Source organism: Theropithecus gelada, chromosome 19, assembly GCF_003255815.1.
Source record: "Theropithecus gelada isolate Dixy chromosome 19, Tgel_1.0, whole genome shotgun sequence".
NCBI classification, from domain to species: Eukaryota; Metazoa; Chordata; class Mammalia; order Primates; family Cercopithecidae; genus Theropithecus; species Theropithecus gelada.
The window spans coordinates 19,968,148-19,985,310 of NC_037687.1; the positions used below are offsets into that span (position 1 = coordinate 19,968,148).

Sequence of the window (17,163 nt, forward strand, 5' to 3'; positions counted from 1 at the left end):
CAAAAAAAAAAAAAAAAAAAAAAAAAAAAAAAAAAAAAAAAAGCACACTAATATAAAACTTCAAAACAATAATAAAAGAAATGTTTACTCATAAAACCTAGTATGCAACATTAATGTATCATTAAAAAAATTATCAGGCTGTGTGCGGTGGCTCACAACTAGACCAGTTTGGCCAACTTGGAAAAGCCCCATCTCTACTAAAAATACAAAAATTAGCCAGGAGTGGTGACACATGTCTGTAACTCCAGCACCTGAGAGACTGAGGCACGAGAATTGCTTGAACCCAGAAGGCGGAAGTTGCAGTGTGCCACGATCACACCACTGCACCCCACAGGCTGGGTGACAGAGCATGACTCCATCTCAAAAAAAAATAGTTTCTAGATAACTGAAATATTTAACTGCTAGTGTGTACTCACTAACTGCAGGTATTTTGAATCACTGGTATGCACTGTGTGGCAGTAAAATTTTGGAGAATATGCGGTATAAATAGAAGATTCTAATGAGAAACTTTAAAAATTAGCATTTAAAAGAAACTAGAGGCCGGGCGCGGTGGCTCAAGCCTGTAATCCCAGCACTTTGGGAGGCCGAGACGGGCGGATCACGAGGTCAGGAGATCGAGACCATCCTGGCTAACACTGTGAAACCCCATCTCTACTAAGAAATACAAAAAACTAGCCGGGTGAGGTGGTGGGCGCCTGTAGTCCCAGCTACCCCGGAGGCTGAGGCAGGAGAACGGCGTAAACCCGGGAGGCGGAGCTTGCAGTGAGCTGAGATCCGGCCACTGCACTCCAGCCTGGGCGACAGAGCCAGACTTCGCCTCAAAAATAAAAAAAAAATAAAAGAAACTAGAGTTACTTTTAATGTTTTAAATATATGGTACTCTTACACAAAATGAAACTGCTGTAATCCAACTTTAGAAGCAAAGAGTAGCCTTACATTGTTAAATTAAAAAATATATAATTTGCAGAATAGGGTTAGGCCCTCTGATATGTAAAACAAATATTGAGAAATAAACTACATTATTATTTATATATAGGCTAAAAAAGTAGATGAAAATCCTTTAATTCCTTTTTGCCTGCAGCAAACTTAAATTTATAAGTAAATATTTTAGTAAATATGAGTCCCTATGAATTATCTAATTTACTTCAGGCACACCATGCAAATTCTAACATATTGTCCCAAATATTTGAATCAAAATTTACAGACAAATCTGAAAGAGAAAATAGAAAGTAAAAATGTATAGGGAAAGTGACATCAGTAAGAGGAAAAGATTAAAATTCCCTATTTTCATATTCCCTTACAGAAAAAAAAGTCAGCCCTCTCTGACAAAAATGCTTTTACGAGAGAACCAGGCATTATAGCTCACATCTGTAATGACAGCTACATGGTACATTAAGGTTAGAGAACTGCTTCAGGCCAGGATTTTGAGAATAGCCTGGGTTATGTAGCAAGACACCATCTCCAAAATAAGCACCTCTAAGAGAGATTTGAGATCCAGGGAGGGAGTTGTGAAATCTTGCTAAAGCTTAAGATTGAGAAGTGTTCTATTCAGAAGGTAGGCCCTTAGTCAGGTGAAAAACTACAGGACCCCCATTCATGGCTATGCACCAGGATAGGGTTCACCCAACTTGGTCCCATGAGAATTCTGAACTTACTCTGTAACCAACCCAAACTCCTCCCAGCCACAGTCTGGTAGAGGTCCTGCCATTCCAGAGACCTGGAGGAAGGCACCCATTTACAACAATGTAGGCAGGCCTGCAGACCGTGGCCTTTACTGAGGTCCCTGAAGCAGTTCTATGACAGTTTCAGTTACCTGAGCCACAGTTTATGGTCAGTTCTGCCCACATAGAAATCCACGCAATTGGGCAGGGTGTGGTGCCTGTAATTCCAGCACTTTGGAGGACTGAGGTGGGTGGATAGCCTGAGGTCAGGAGTTCAAGACCAGCATGACCAAAATGGAGAAACCCCTTCTCTACTAAAAATACAAAATTACCAGGCGTGGTGGTGCATGCCTGTATTTGCAGCTACTTGGGAGGCTGAGGCAGGGGAATCACTGGAACCCAGGAGGCAGAGGTTGTGGTGAGATGAGATCGCACCATAGCACTCCATCTTGGGCAACAGGAGCAAAACTACATCTCAAAAAGAAAAGAAAAGAAAACAAAACAAAACAAAAAAAACCCCACACCGTTCCCTGAGGAAATGCTTCTAAAATCAGTTTATGAAAACTCGAAGAGGTGTTTGCTCCATCAAATTCAGACACCAATACAAAACTATATTGTGCCCACTGTCAATGCTTCTTTTTGAATGTAGTACTGGAAGTATGTGGCGGAAGAATTATTCACAGAAATAAAAAAATCCAGCCAGGTGCAGTGGCTCATGGCTGTAATCCCAAGATTTTGGGAGGCAGAGGCGGGCATATCATCTGAGGTCAGGGGTTGGAGACCAGCCTTGCCAACAGCGTGAAACCCCATCTCTACCAAAAAAATACAAAAAATTACTTGGGTGTTATAGCTACTTAGCTACTCAGGAGGCTAAGGCAGGAGAACCGCTTGAACCCAGGAGGCGAAGGTTGCAGTGAGTCAAAGTCACACCACTGCACTTTAGCCTGGGCAAAAAGAGTGAAATCCCCTCTCAAAAGAAAAAAAAAAAAAATTCATTGAAATTGAAGAAAAATAAGTCAAAAGTTGCTGTTCGTCAATCACACAATCTTATATTTAAAAAACCATAAACAGTACATTAAAACCTGTCTAAACTAATAAATACACTCAGTAAATTAGCAAAATATAAAATTAAGCACACAAGTATACGTATGGTTTCTTACACTTAAAGTATCTGATGAGGAAGAAAAATTCTTATTTAATGTAGCATTAAATAAATTTCTGAGAAAAAATTAACTAAGGAGGTAAAAAAAGTTTACAATAAAAAAGTTAGAAAATCAAAATCAATTTTAAAATATTTTATGTCTATGGATTGAAAGAATTAATGTTATTAAAGTGTCATATTATCCAAAGTGATCTATAGATTCAATAGTCTTCCTATCAAAATTGCAGTGTTTTTTTTTTTTTTAAAGTAGGAAAATACAATTATAAAGTTTACATGAAACTAAAATAAATTTCAAATAGTCAAAGCAATTTTAAGGAAAAAGAACAAAGCAGAATATCATACTTACAATTTCAAACTATATTTCAAGACTGTATAGTAATAAAAATAGAATGGACCGTGCACAAAAATGGACAAAAAAATGCAACAGAAACTACTACTGTCACGCATTTCAGACCTGATGCAAAAATAGAACTAAAAAATAGTTTTAGTTTCTCAAAATAAGTCAGATATTTGTGTGTCCCCAAAACAATGAAAAATCAGCCAGATTGTGCAGTCTCTTATATGCCATGAAGACGACTTTGGCTCTCACTGTGAACAAGAAGGAGGCTCACCAAAAGAAAAGGAGAATTTTTAGAGAATTTAAAAGCATAAGACAATATGCCCCTTTGTGAGAGCAAAATTTAAAAAAGAAAAAAAAGAAAAAAAAAAAAAAAAAACAGCTGTCCAGGAAGCTCCTTTGGAACACAGCTTCCCGAATCACACCTTAAGAACTGGCTTTCTCTTTGACCTTGGGCCTCTTATCCGTGTTGTCTGTTGTATTCACTTTCATTCGCACCTACCTGGGGGCTTGCCTACCATCTCATGTCTCTTCATAGTCAAAGGTTTTTTTCCTTGCTCCAGACGGGTGATGAGGTCTGGCTTTGAGACAATAATACCTGTTTTATTAAAAATAAATAACATGAATCTTGCGCATATTCTCCAATTACAAGCTAGTAATGTGCTCAGGAAAGATGATGTGATAAAATATTTTAGTAAATTAATACCAAAATACAAATTTGTAACAGAAATTTCTAAATATTTAGAAAATACTTTCAATTCGCCTGGTGCAGTGGCTCACGCCTGTAATCCCAGCATCTTGGGAGGCCGAGGCAGGCGGATCATGAGGTCAGGAGTTCAAGATCAGCCTGGCCAGCATGGTGAAACCCCATCTCTACTAAAAATACAAAAATTAGCCGAGCATGGTGATGTGTGCCTGTAGTCCCAGGTACTCAGGGGGCTAAGGCTGAAGAATTGCTTGAACCTGGGAGATGGATGTTGCAGTAAGCCCAGATTGCACCACTGCATTCCAGCTTGGGTGACACAGCGAGACTCTGTCTCAAAAAAAAAAAAAACTTTCAATTTGTAGGTTTCCTAATTTTACTACCTGGTACTACTGAATCAAAGATTGGTGGCGACAATTAGATTTTCAGGTGGAAGCTACAATATTTTATGTCAGTAAATTTCTGGAATTACCACTAATTTAGAGTGAAGAATATAACTCAATTCAGAAATGTGGAAAGTTTGTATTAAGATGAAATATCTTGAAGAAATTTTTTTATTTTCTTTCTTTCTTTTTCTTCCTCAAGACAGAATCTTGCTCTGTCACCAGGCTGCAGTGCAATGGCATGATCTCGACTCACCGCAACCTTCATCTCCTAAGTTCAAGCGATTCTCCTGCCTCACCCTCCTGAGTAGCTGGGATTACAGGTGCGTGCCACAGCCCACAACTAATTTTTTGTACTTTTATTAGAGAGACGGTGTTTCACCATGTGGGCCAGGCTGGTCTCGAACTCCTGCCCTCAGGTAATCCCCCAGCCTCACCCTCCCAAATTGCTGGGATTACAGGCATGAGGCACTGAAGTAATTCTTTTCTAAATGAACAAATTCTGAAGATGTTCTTGAAAAACTGGATCTGAAACTCTTTTATAAAAAGAATAAATTACTAAAAAACATTCCACAAAAAAGAGAAATAAAACATTTTGTGTATATTATGAATTATGTATTAAAGTTTTTCTCACCAAGAAAGACCAGGTTTCTGTAGTTCTCTAACATCACATCCCTATATAAATTCCGCTGTGCAGTGTCCAGGCAATGCCACTCCTCCAGAGAGAATTCTATGGCCACATCTCTAAATTGCAATGGCCCCTGAAACACACACATGCACACATTTTCACCGAGTGATTATGGGTAGAATTTTTAATTTGACTTAAGGTGAAATGAGAGAGTGAATACAACTGGTTCTGACTTACAGGATTGATTAAAATTATCCAATAAAATAATTTTCAACACAGAAATATTCTCTAAAGTATTCTGCAACTCTGAGAAAAAAGAGGAGCATAAGATCCACATCAGTTCATGTATTTTTATAGATAATAAAGTATAAAATTAAGGGCATGAACACAAACATGTACATTTTTGAATGCATATTTATATTATATGGAATGAGTTGTGAATATTTTTCAGATGAGAAATACATGTTGAGTTAGAAGGCACCTCTCAAATTTTAGTATGTATAATAAGGTGAAGACCCTTTTTTCCAGAAGATCTGGAATAAAGTCTGATTTTTTTTGAATTTCTAACAAGCTCACCAATAATGTCAATGTTTTTGGCCCAAGAAGGATATTTTGTCAGATATCCAGTAAGCAGAAGAGTCTGGGTTTTTTTCCAGTTTTTCTGGCCTGTAAACAAAGATAAGAGCCTTCATTTTCCAAAGAAAAATACGTAGAAAAAAAAGAAAAAAGAACAGCTGCCAGATTAAATATGATTGTTTACACACATCAGCTGCATAATGAAACTTAATAATGAAGAGAAAAATAATTAGCTATATAGTAAAAAAAAAAAAAAAAATCATCAGAGAGCTATTTAAGCAAGTGAATCATTAACCATTAACTGCACTAGGAGAAATTTTCATGATGTCCTAATGCACACAGAAGAACACAGTATCACTGTTGAAATATTTCTTCTTTAAAAAAGCAAATAAAATCTGAATTTAATCAAAAAGAATCATCAGTTGTATGCAAACCTCAAAATGCAGACACCATCTATGTTCTGTAGTTTCTAGTAGTAATTTTAAGTAGGCTTCATTTAGCACCCTAGAGAGTAGGTATCTCCTAACAATTTTTTTCAGAATTTCTCATAATAAATGCCATCACATTTAAATGAGCAATTTTTTTTTTTTTGAGACGAAGTCTCACTCTTGTCCCCTAGGCTGGAGTGCAATGGCATGATCTCAGTTCACTGCAACCTCACCTCCTTGGTTCAAGTAGTTCTCCTGCCTCAGCCTCCCAAGTAGCTGGGATTACAGGCACCTGCCATCACACCAGGCTAATTTTTGTATTTTTAGTAGAGATGGGGTTCCACCATGTTGGCCAGGTTGGTATCGAACTCCTGACTTCAGGTGATCTGCCCGCCTGGACTGGGATTACAGGCGTGAGCCACCGCACCCGACCTAAATAAGCAATTTCTTAATCCTGTTCGGCATACAGCTAACAGAATACACGAATGGAGCCTCAACATTATATTTTCTCCACCTTTTACTAAGGACCACAGTTTTCCCCAATAGAAATGCTGAGTATCCACATCTTTCCGTGTTCAACAGCCACAAAGGGAACATTTTTAATATTGCAGATCATAAATTCTTGTTGAGAAATCTGCATGGCATATAAGAAGTTATTCTGTACAGAATGTAGAGAAGGCTCTGGGATACAGGAAAGAAATACTTTTCAGAGACCCTTGACTATCATAAGAATTTTAAGAAGTACTTAAACCAAACTCCTTAAGGAGGAAAAACACAAGTAGAGAAGTAAAGGTTTTCAAGTACTAAATGCATGGCAGTCCAGGAGGCAGAGTGGACACAGCTTTCAGCTGAGGCATGTTTACCTGAAGAAAATCCTTTTTTTTTTTTTCCTATCTCCTCCTTCTATAGAATTCCTTCTCAGACGAGATTCTCTGGACAAATTACGACTGCGTCTTGAGAATATGCCTTTAAAGGTGTCAGTGCCACATGTTTACCTGCTAGCATGACATCAACTGGCAGAATAACAAAAATATCCACCCATTTCTGTCCTTTAAAACAGAAGAGATTCAGGAACAATGAGCTGCTCCATGAAGATGAAAATATAAGTTTCTCCTTTCCTGTCCTCAGGTGCCCTCCCCTGCCACAGACACTAGCAATTTCTGCTACAGTAATGGAAATATGCATGAACTACCAGTCCCTTCCAAATCCAAACAGAATAGGCCCTATGACCACCCTTTAGTGCAAAGGTGGAACTTAACTCTCATGAATGTATTTTGAAGCCTTCATACTTGATTCTGGCCTCATCTTAGAGTCACAGGAGGCCCTTCATTAAAACAGCGTGGATGCGGCCGGGCGCGGTGGCTCACGCCTGTAATCTCAGCACTTTGGGAGGCCGAGGCGGGCGGATCACGAGGTCAGGAGATCGAGACCATCCTGGCTAACATGGTGAAACCCTGTCTCTACTAAAAATGCAAAAAATTAGCCGGGCGAAGCGGCGGGCGCCTGTAGTCCCAGCTACTCGGGAGGCTGAGGCAGGAGAATGGCGTGAACCCGGGAGGCGGAGCTTGCAGTGAGCCGAGATCGCGCCACTGCACTCCAGCCTGGGCGACTAAGCGAGATTCTGTCTCAAAAAAACAGCGTGGATGCTTCCACCCAGAACAATAAACAGAACCTGTGGGGAGGGCACAACACATTTCTGCAAATTGACCATGTGATCCTAATAAGAAGCCTGGGCTGATAATCAATAAGCTAAGCGTTGCCTCTCAAGCTTTAATGAGCTTATAAATCACTTGATAATTCTGGCTCCACTTTATGTAATGTGATTCTGCAGGTTTGAAAAGGGTCCATGAATGGGTGTTTTAAACAAGCCCCCGTCAATGCTGATGTTGCTTCCCCTTGGTGCATTATTAACATTAGAGTTTAAATGTTCTATTAAACCCAGTGCTTGCAGAGACATTGTATTTAGAATCTTGTTTTCCATTCCTGCAGATCCAGTAGTTGCTCCATAAGTCACAAAAAAGTAAATATAAACAGAATAAAATTTTGTCTAAACCACATTAACCTTTCTTCCTGTATCTCTTTCATCTGTCTATATTTAGCTTTTATTCTGTACAATTTTTTAAAAAGTTGATGACAGAGGAACAGAAGAAGACATAAAGATGCTGGGCCCTTTTTCTAAATCCTGGAAATTATTAAACCCAGCACAGCACAGGATCCCTTAGGCTTAGCACTCTTGTCACAACCAAATACTTCTGGTACAAACAAGGACAACCCATCTCCATCCTAAAGTTTTATATTCTTTGCTAGCTCTTTAAAGTTTACAGAGGAAACAGAAGGCAGCAATGTCTGAGTAGGTCTGTATTTTAAAAACACCATGTACACATGTACTAATGCAATGTTTATTAAGTAGGTACTATGTGCTCAAGAGTATGATACACAGCACTGTGCTGGACATAATACATTATGTGATTTAATTCTCATAACACCCTGGGAGTTGGTACTAAGGGTTTAATAATTTCCAGGATTTAGAAAAAGGGCCCAGCATCTTTATGTCTTCTTCTGTTCCTCTGTCATCAATTTTAAAAAAAATTGTACAGAATAAAAGCTAAATATAGACAGATGAAAGAGATACAGGAAGAAAAGTTAATGTAGTTTAGACAAAATTTTATTCTCTTTATATTTACTTTTCTGTGACTTATGGAGCAACTACTGGATCCGCAGGAATAGAAAACAAGATTCTAAATACAATGTCTCTGCAAGCACTGGTTTTAATAGAACATTTAAAATCTAAGACCCTAAAGTACATACTTTATTTATCCCACTTACCTGCTTTTGGGTTTCAGGAAATTGTGAGCACCAGCTCTAGAAAGACAGCAGGATTCACAGCCAAAACTCTGATCTCTTATAATCAGTTCTCTGAGGCAAGACTCCAAGGTACAGTCAGACCAAAATAAGGCCTCCAAAAAGGGTGAATCTGAACAGGTCTGGGGCAGGGTGGGGTCACTATGTAGAATTCTGCTCTCTATGCCCCTGTAGTACCACCAGTTTTGTTTTTTCAAAGGTTACCTAAAAAAAAAACCTTAAATCCCAGAGTTTCTGTAATTTTAATATTTTCTAGCCACTGCCCTGTCAACTTTATGCTACATACTAATATGCAATTTAAACAAATCATTTAAGATTTTCTAGGGATTTTTTTTTTTTTTTTTTTTTTTTTTTTTGAGATGGAGTCTCACTCTGTTGCACAGGCTGGAGTGCAGTGGTGCCATCTCAGCTCACTACAACCTCTGCCTCCTGGGTTCAGGTGATTCTTCTGCCTCAGCCTCCCTAGTAGCTGAAACTACAGGTGCACACCACCATGCCCGGCTAATTTTTGTATTACTAGTAGAGACAGCATTTCACCACATTGGCCAGGCTGGTCTGGAACTCCTGACCTTATTGTCTAACATTTGAATTCTGACACCACCCAGAGTCAACACAGACCCTGATTCAGGGCTCAGTCCCACCACACTGTCCTCACTGCAGATGCCAGTCAAAAAACCCATGGGTCCATCTATGCTTCTGAGCTACTGTTTAAAAACTTGGGACTCCCATAACCTCTCTGAATGTTAATAATTTGGTAGAGCTACTCACAGAACTCAGCAAAACACTAGTTATGTTTACCAGTTTAATATGTGAGATGCAGCCCAGGAAAAGCCAAATGGAAGAAATGCATAGAACAAACAAAAGAAATGGAGATGGATGAAATACATAGATAATCCTGGGAAATATTTGTGATTAATAAAATTCTCCATCCTTTGTGTGCTCCAGGAACAATTTATGGAAAGAAACACTATTCCCGTTATGACTAAGATAGTGCTCTCTTTTCTTATGTATCACACAGCAAGACACACACTCTGCACATTTTCTCCTTTTTCTCATTTAAAAAAAATCAGCTGAATTTGTCTTCAGTGGTCAAAATAAAACATTTCTTCAGGCCGGGCGCGGTGGCTCAAGCCTGTAATCCCAGCACTTTGGGAGCCCAAGACGGGCGGATAACGAGGTCAGGAGATCGAGACCATCCTGGCTAACACGGTGAAACCCCATCTCTACTAAAAAATACAAAAAATTAGCCGGGCGAGGTGGCGGGCGCCTGTAGTCCCAGCTACTCAGGAGGCTGAGGCAGGAGAATGGCGTGAACCCGGGAGGCGGAGCTTGCAGTGAGCTGAGATCCGGCCATTGCACTCCAGCCTGGGCGACAGAGCGAGACCCCACCCCAAAAAAAAAAAAAAAAAAAAAACATTTCTTCACATTGTCACCCAAGTTGGAGTGCAGTGATGCAATCTCGGAGAACAGCAACCTCCACCTCCTGAGTTCAAGCAATTCTCCTGCCTCTGCCTCTGAAGTAGCTGGGATTACAGGTGCCCATCACCACACCTGGAGAATTTTTGTTGGTTTTTTTTTTTTTTTTTTTTTTTGAGATGGAGTTTCACTCTTGTTGCCCAGGCTGGAGTGCTGGCACAATCTCGGCTTACCACAACCTTTACCTCCCAAGTTCAAGTGATTCTCCTGCCTCAGCCTCCCGAGTAGCTGGGATTACAGGCATGCACCACCATATCTGATGTATTTTTTTTTTTTTTTTTTTTTAAGTAGTGATGGGATTTCTCCATGTTGGTCAGGCTGGTCTCAAACTCCCAACCTCAGGTGATCCGCCCACCTCAGCCTCCCAGTAATTTTTGTATTTGTGGTAGAGACAAGATTTCACCATGTTGGCCAGGCTGGTCTCAAACACCTGACCTCCGGTGATCCGCCTGCCTCAGCCTCCCAAAGTGTTGAGATCACAGGCATGAGCCACTGGGCCTGGACTAAAATAAAATATTTCTTAATCAAACTTTACTTAAGTTTATTTTCCTCCCTGAACTTTGAGCTACCCTCAGTCTGAGTCAACATACAACCCCATTTTGCATCCTTCCTAAGAATATGCTGATTTCAGGGTAAGACATATTCGACTAAAATCTGACTTTTTCACTCTCCATTTGCCATTCACCTCCCACCTCCTTTCTAACTATGTTCACTCCTCCCTAAAAAAGAAAGCCCTTTTCTGCCGAAATCTTTGCAAGCTATAAAGATCTTATACTTAGTTGGTACCTTCTCCTGTTGCAATAATTTTTTGGAATTCATTTTTTTAAAATAAATCTAATGTTTTTATTTTACAAAGTATAGAAAGTGCCGCAAAACGTAACAACTTCATCATCACTAAGACCCTCTCAGTTTCCTTTCATCTTAACCTCAAATGCATCTGCCTTTGGATCCCCGGCTTTCCAGGGCTCTATAGCTTCTCTCAGGATAAAGGCTCCTTCTATGGCTGGAGTGATTAGGCTGGGACATCTGCAGGGGAGGCTCCCCAGAAAAAACTGAGTATGTAATAACATCCAGTTGCAGGCTTAATATTAGCCTTAGCTTGGAGTCACTAGGTTCAAGCTTTAATTTCCATATCAGAATTAGTCACTTGGTTTTTGAAACTAAGTGTTTGAAAAATCCAGGGAAATTACTCAAACGCAGTGTTTACATAAGGGAAGGAACTTTTAAGGTTCTTACATTCTTTTTTTTTTGAGATACAGTCTTGCTCCGTGGCCCAGGCTAGAAAGATCTCAGCTCACTGCAACCTCCACCTCCCGGGTTCAAGACATTCTTGTGCCTCAGCCTCCCAAGTAGCTGGGAATACAGGCATACGCCACCATACCTGGCTAATTTTTGTATTTAGTAGAGATGGGGTTTCACCATGTTGACAGGCTGGTCTCAAACTCCTCACCTCAAGTAATGAACCTGCCTAGGCCTCCCAAAGTGCTGAGATTACAGGCATGAGCCACTGCACCTGGCTAAGATGCTTGCATTTTATACCTCCATAAGAAAAACATATATATCGCCGGGCGCGGTGGCTCAAGCCTGTAATCCCAGCACTTTGGGAGGCCGAGACGGGCGGATCACGAGGTCAGGAGATCGAGACCATCCTGGCTAACCCGGTGAAACCCCGTCTCTATTAAAAAATACAAAAAACTAGCCGGGCGTGGTGGCAGGCGCCTGTAGTCCCAGCTGCTCGGGAGGCTGAGGCGGGAGAATGGCGTAAACCTGGGAGGTGGAGCTTGCAGTGAGCTGAGAACCGGCCATTGCACTCCAGCCTGGGCGACAGAGCGAGACTCCGTCTCAAAAAAAAAAAAAAAAACATATATATCTACTTATTTCAGACAATAAATGTATTATTTTATTATTTATCTTAAAAATAATGAAGTAGGCCGGGCACAGTGGCTCATGCCTGTAATCCCAACACTTTGGAAGGCCGAGGTGGGTGGATCACAAGGTCAGAAGATTGAGAACATTTTGGCCAACATGGTGAAACCCTGTCTTTACTAAAAATACAAAAAAATTGGCTGGGCGTGGTGGTGCACACCTGTAATCCCAGCTACTTCGGAGGCTGAGGCAGGAGAACTGCTTGAACCTGGGAGGCAGAGATTGTGTGAGCCGAGATCATGCCACTGCACTCCAACCTGGTGACAGAGTGAGATTCTGTTTCAAAAAAATAAGTAAATAAATAAAATAATGTAGTAAAAAATTAGTCATATGGGAACACTTCTAGAAGGTACCATGTTTCATCACTTATAATTTAGCATTTAACTCAGAACTCAAGAAAAAAGGATATAGAACTGAGATATTCACTGTCACAAATTTACCCTGCAAAAAGAGGAACTAATGTGTTGATGAATCTATGTAACTCATCAACTATCTACCACATTTTCCTGTGGAAATACATTCATTGTCTACAGCCAAAATGGAAGAGAGATTTTCCCTATTTTTTTCTTGGTAACTAGGATTCCTGGGAAACATGGTGAAACCTCATCTCTACTAAAAATACAAAAATTAGCTGGGAGTGGTGGCGCGTGCCTGTAGTCCCAACTACTCGAGAGGTTGAAGCAGGGGAATGGCTTGAACCCAAGAGGTGGAGGTTGCAGTGAGCCGAGATCTGACACTGCACTCTAACCTGGCGACAGAGCAAGACTCTGTCTCAAAAAAAAATAATAATAATAATTAATTGAGGAACATGGGGTACACCTGAGGCCCTGCTTGGGACACATGTGAAAAATGCCAGGGAAAATCAGTCCCCTGTGGGATGTGAAAATAACTGAGTGGCAGGCAATTAGACTGAAGAGGCCCTTGTCCCCGGATTTCTATTTCTAAAAAAAAAAAAAAAAAAAATCTAAGCTCAAGTGCATTTTTTGGTAAATTACTACATTAGGGGAAACAAAATTCAGGCTTAAGCAACTATAAACTGCCAGTTAAGCTCAATTACATCACCAGGAAATTTCCACCTTGATTGTACAACTTAAGAAACTACATTACTAAACCTAATAAATTACTGAATTTGGTTTTCTTCCTCATGCATTTCACAAATGTCTCTTCTTCAAGCCCCTCCATGGACTACAAACTACAAACTGTAGCTGGGTGCCCTACAATTCTTGAATCACTCTGATTAAACTGTTTGATATTTTTGCAGTGACTCCCATAATTTTTTTTTTTTTTAGACAGAGTCTTGCCCCGTCGCCCAGGCTGGAGTGAAAGAAATCACAGCTCACTGCAACCTCCGCCTCCCAGGTTCAAGCGATTCTCTCACTTCTGCCTCCCGAGAAGCTGGGACTACAGACATTCGCCATCACACCCAACTAATTTCTGTACTTTTAGTGGACAAGGGGTTTCCCCATTTTGGGTCAGTCTTGGTCTTCAACTCCTGACCTCAACTGATCCGCCCGCCTCGGCCGCACTTTGACCAAGCCCGGCCCCATACAATTGTAAGCAGAAAAGAGAAACTGTGAACCCCACAGATCAAAGTTCTTCCCATTCACGAACCCGCACCGAGAGTCAGGATTCTTCCCTGACACCCTCCGGTGGTCCTTGCACAATCCGGGAGAGACGCGGCACTGCGGGTGCAGAGCTGCCCACAGAGCGCTCCAGGCCAGGGGCACAATCACTGCGCGGGGAAGCGACATGACGCCCGGGGCCAGGTTGTCAGCGTACCGCCATCTTATGGCTGAACGGGACTGAGGTGGAGCTGGGTAAGGAGAATTCGGGGTGCAGATTGTGGAGCTGACTGCGGGGAGGCCTGAGTACCGCCACAGCCTCTTCCCCTCTATCCGGACGCTGGACCGGCACTCTCACCATTTCTAGGCTTCCAGGGGGTCCCGGCGTCTTAGCAGTGGATCTCCAAATACCTGCAGGATACAGGGCCACACAGGCTGGGCCTCTAGGAGCAGAGGACACAGAGCAGTGAAGACCAGACCTGGAGCTCCAGCTGCAGCAAGAGACAAGGACCCCGCCAAATCCGGAAGCCGTCCTGTTCATTCCAGCTGCGTGCCCTATTGGTCGGTTTCCAGCCCAGCGTCCCTGATTGGATAATGCTTAAGGCCCCGGCCCCTCAGGCCCTGAGTGACAGAAGATGTGATCAGATGCTGGGCGGAGTGAAGAAAGAGTGACAGTCTAAGCTGCAGCCTTTTCAGGCAGGGCTTCCCTCCTGAGCTGAGCCAGGCTCACCCCAGAGTATGGGAAAATCCTATCTCTTCTTTACCCTCTCTTGTTGAATGTATTCAAAGGTGAACAGAAGTATTTTTGCTATCATATTAATAATACATAAAATTTTTGTTCAAGAAAAAATCAACTTTTACTTTGGTAATAGTGTATTAACTATTAAAGCTAATTTTAATAAAATCTTATAAATAAATCAAATATGTCATTTTTGACCACTCCAGATTTACATATATATTTTGTAATCTTGTAATTTTTTAATCTATTTATATTTTATTTTTATCCACATTCTTTTTATTTTTTCAATTTGAAACAATCTTTAAGTAATTTCAAACTGCTATAGGAGGTAGAAAGAAATCATTTAGGGGCAGGCACAGGTAGCTCATGCCAGTAATCTCAACACTTTGGGAGGCTAAGATCACTTGAGGTCAGGAGTTCAAGACCAGCCTGGCCAATACGGTGAAACCCCATCTCTACTCATAATATAAAAAGTTAGCTGGGTGTGGTGGTGCACATCTGTAGTCCCAGCTACTCTGAAGGCTAAGGCAGGAGAATCACTTGAACCCATGAGGCGGAGGTTGTGTAATGGCCCAAGGGGTTCATTTTGCCCTTTGCCTAGACAGAGCCAATTCAGCAAGACAGGGAAATTTGTGGAGGAAAAGTTAAATGTTAAATTTGAACTCAATTGAACGTGGACACAAACAATTGCCACCAAGTCCCAGAACAGGTCCCGTGAGCCCCTGAGGTGTTCATCCAGCCCTGTATCAAAGAAATATCTATTTCAATCTATTCCTATACATTAGTTGTTGAAAAGCAATAGACAATCAGGCCGGGCGCGGTGGCTCAAGCCTGTAATCCCAGCACTTTGGGAGGCCGAGGCGGGTGGATCACGAGGTCAGGAGATCGAGACTATCCTGGCTAACATGGTGAAACCCCGTCTCTACTAAAAATACAAAAAACTAGCCGGGCGTGGTGGCGGGCGCCTGTAGTCTCAGCTACTTGGGAGGCTGAGGCAGGAGAATGGCGTGAACCCGGGAGGCGGAGCTTGCAGTGAGCCGAGATCACGCCACTGCACTCCAGCCTGGGAGCACAGCGAGACTCCGTCTCAAAAAAAAAAAAAAAAAAAAAAAAGAAAAGCAATAGACAATCACAAAAACAAGTTCACCTTTTTGTGTTCCTTGAGGCAAGTCACGAATGGCCCTCTTCACTGGGCCTTATGCCACACAACTCTTACAAAACAACTCGTACAAAAGAGCTAGGGTCCCAGACCACCCTGAAGCTTCATAAGACTTCACCTTGTCTGGCCAACTCTGGAGCCCAGACTGTTGCTTCCCACTCAGTTGGTAATCCTCCATAGTCTGATGAGGGTAAATATATATATACACACACACACATATATATATATACGTATGTGTATATATATATCTTTTCCCGTCTCCTCTTCTTACTGCAGTTTGCTTATTATATCAATCTGCTTATGATATTTATTTGCTTATTATACCATTTGGTTATTATATCATTAGTTTATTATGTCTGCATTGCTATTGATGTGGGCTAAAGGTTGTTTACCCTTAAAGGTTTTGTGTGTTTGTCTTTTCTTCTCCCCTCTCACATTTCCCACACAGAACATTTTTGGCGTCACAAACAGGATTCGAAAACAAAACTGTGCCCCTTTTTGACCAGAAGGAGAGGGCTGGAGGCTCCGAGACTTCCCATATCCTGGGATGAGATCTCTCCCAGTTCTCCCTCTTTGTGATTGAATGGTCCAAGGGAACTGGCCTTTGAGGGAATTGGGAATCTAAATTAGTACAATTTAAACCGTTGACTGTGTGTGAGGTGCTGCAGGGGATTCCGGTCACCAAAGGAGATGCTGAGGGATCTCTCAAAGTGGATGGTGTTTGATTGCTGCTTATAAGTTAATGTATCAAGATAGGGGCTGGCTGCTACAAGAGAAATGTAAGCTGGAAAAGGAAAATGCTCATCTGACTTCCAGACTGGCCCTGGACCAATGCCAGTCAATGTCTTGACTGATCAGGCACAAAGCTATCAGCCTATTGCTGAAAAAAGCAGCTGTCCAGGTGGCCTGGTCAGGGTAAAACTAAAGAACTAGTCAGTCGGGGCTTGGAGTAGATAAAAACCCAGCTCCTATCTCAAAAATGGGAAATTAACCCTAGTAAAATTCAAGGACCTGCACAAAAATGTAAAATTCTTTGGCATCCTATGGAATGCAAAGAAATAGTCCACTTTACCAAAGGCTAAGGCTAAAATACTATAATTTGCAACCCCCATCACTAAGAAGGAGGCCCAGAAACGTATTGTCTTGTTTAGTTTCTGAATACATCATATTCCTTACTTGGGTAACATTTTACAACCTCTGCATGCAGTCACTAGAAATAGGTATGACTTTCAATGGAGAGAAAAAAAGAGCATGGCTTTTGAACAAGCTAAACAAGCAGTGCAACTGGCCCTGGATCTATGGTCCATACGGGATAGGCCAGACAAACTGTGAGTAACAGTCCTAGATCAACATGCTAATTGGAGCCTGAGGCAGAAACAAGATGGGAAGAGGGTACTTTTTATGTTTTGGAACCAGAAACTGCCAGAGGCCGGAAAAGCTTATACTCCTTTCAAGAAGCAATTGTTAGCTTGCTATTGGGCTTTGCTGGAAATGGAATACTTCTGCTTCAACCATGATGTCTTTATGAGGCCTGAAATTTCTTTTTTTTTTTTTTTTTTTT

At 41.3% G+C, this 17,163-nt stretch overlaps 2 protein-coding genes across 2 annotated transcripts in view; both read right to left on the minus strand.

Moving 5' to 3' along the window:
• The window catches only part of LOC112612817 (zinc finger protein 724-like), a 518,258-nt gene that overhangs the window by 39,427 nt on the left and 461,668 nt on the right, over positions 1–17,163 (minus strand). The window lies entirely within an intron of this gene.
• LOC112612836 (zinc finger protein 273-like) lies at positions 3,381–14,612 on the minus strand. The gene is made up of 4 exons (XM_025367787.1): positions 14,063–14,612; positions 4,881–5,007; positions 3,659–3,758; positions 3,381–3,429 (listed from the first exon to the last, which is right to left on the minus strand). The coding sequence occupies exons 1-4, from the start codon at positions 14,243–14,245 to the stop codon at positions 3,381–3,383; spliced, it is 459 nt and encodes a 152-aa protein (XP_025223572.1). The 5' UTR covers positions 14,246–14,612.

Coding starts and splice junctions, on each gene's coding strand:
- LOC112612836 (XM_025367787.1), bottom strand. CDS start 14,245: ATGAACAGGACGGCTTCCGGATTTGGCGGGGTCCTTGTCTCTTGCTGC. Junction 3,759..4,880: donor CAGAAACCTGGTCTTTCTTG/GTGAGAAAAACT, acceptor TTAATAAAACAG/GTATTATTGTCTCAAAGCCA. Junction 3,430..3,658: donor GTAGGCAAGCCCCCAGGTAG/GTGCGAATGAAA, acceptor TCTTTTGGTGAG/CCTCCTTCTTGTTCACAGTG.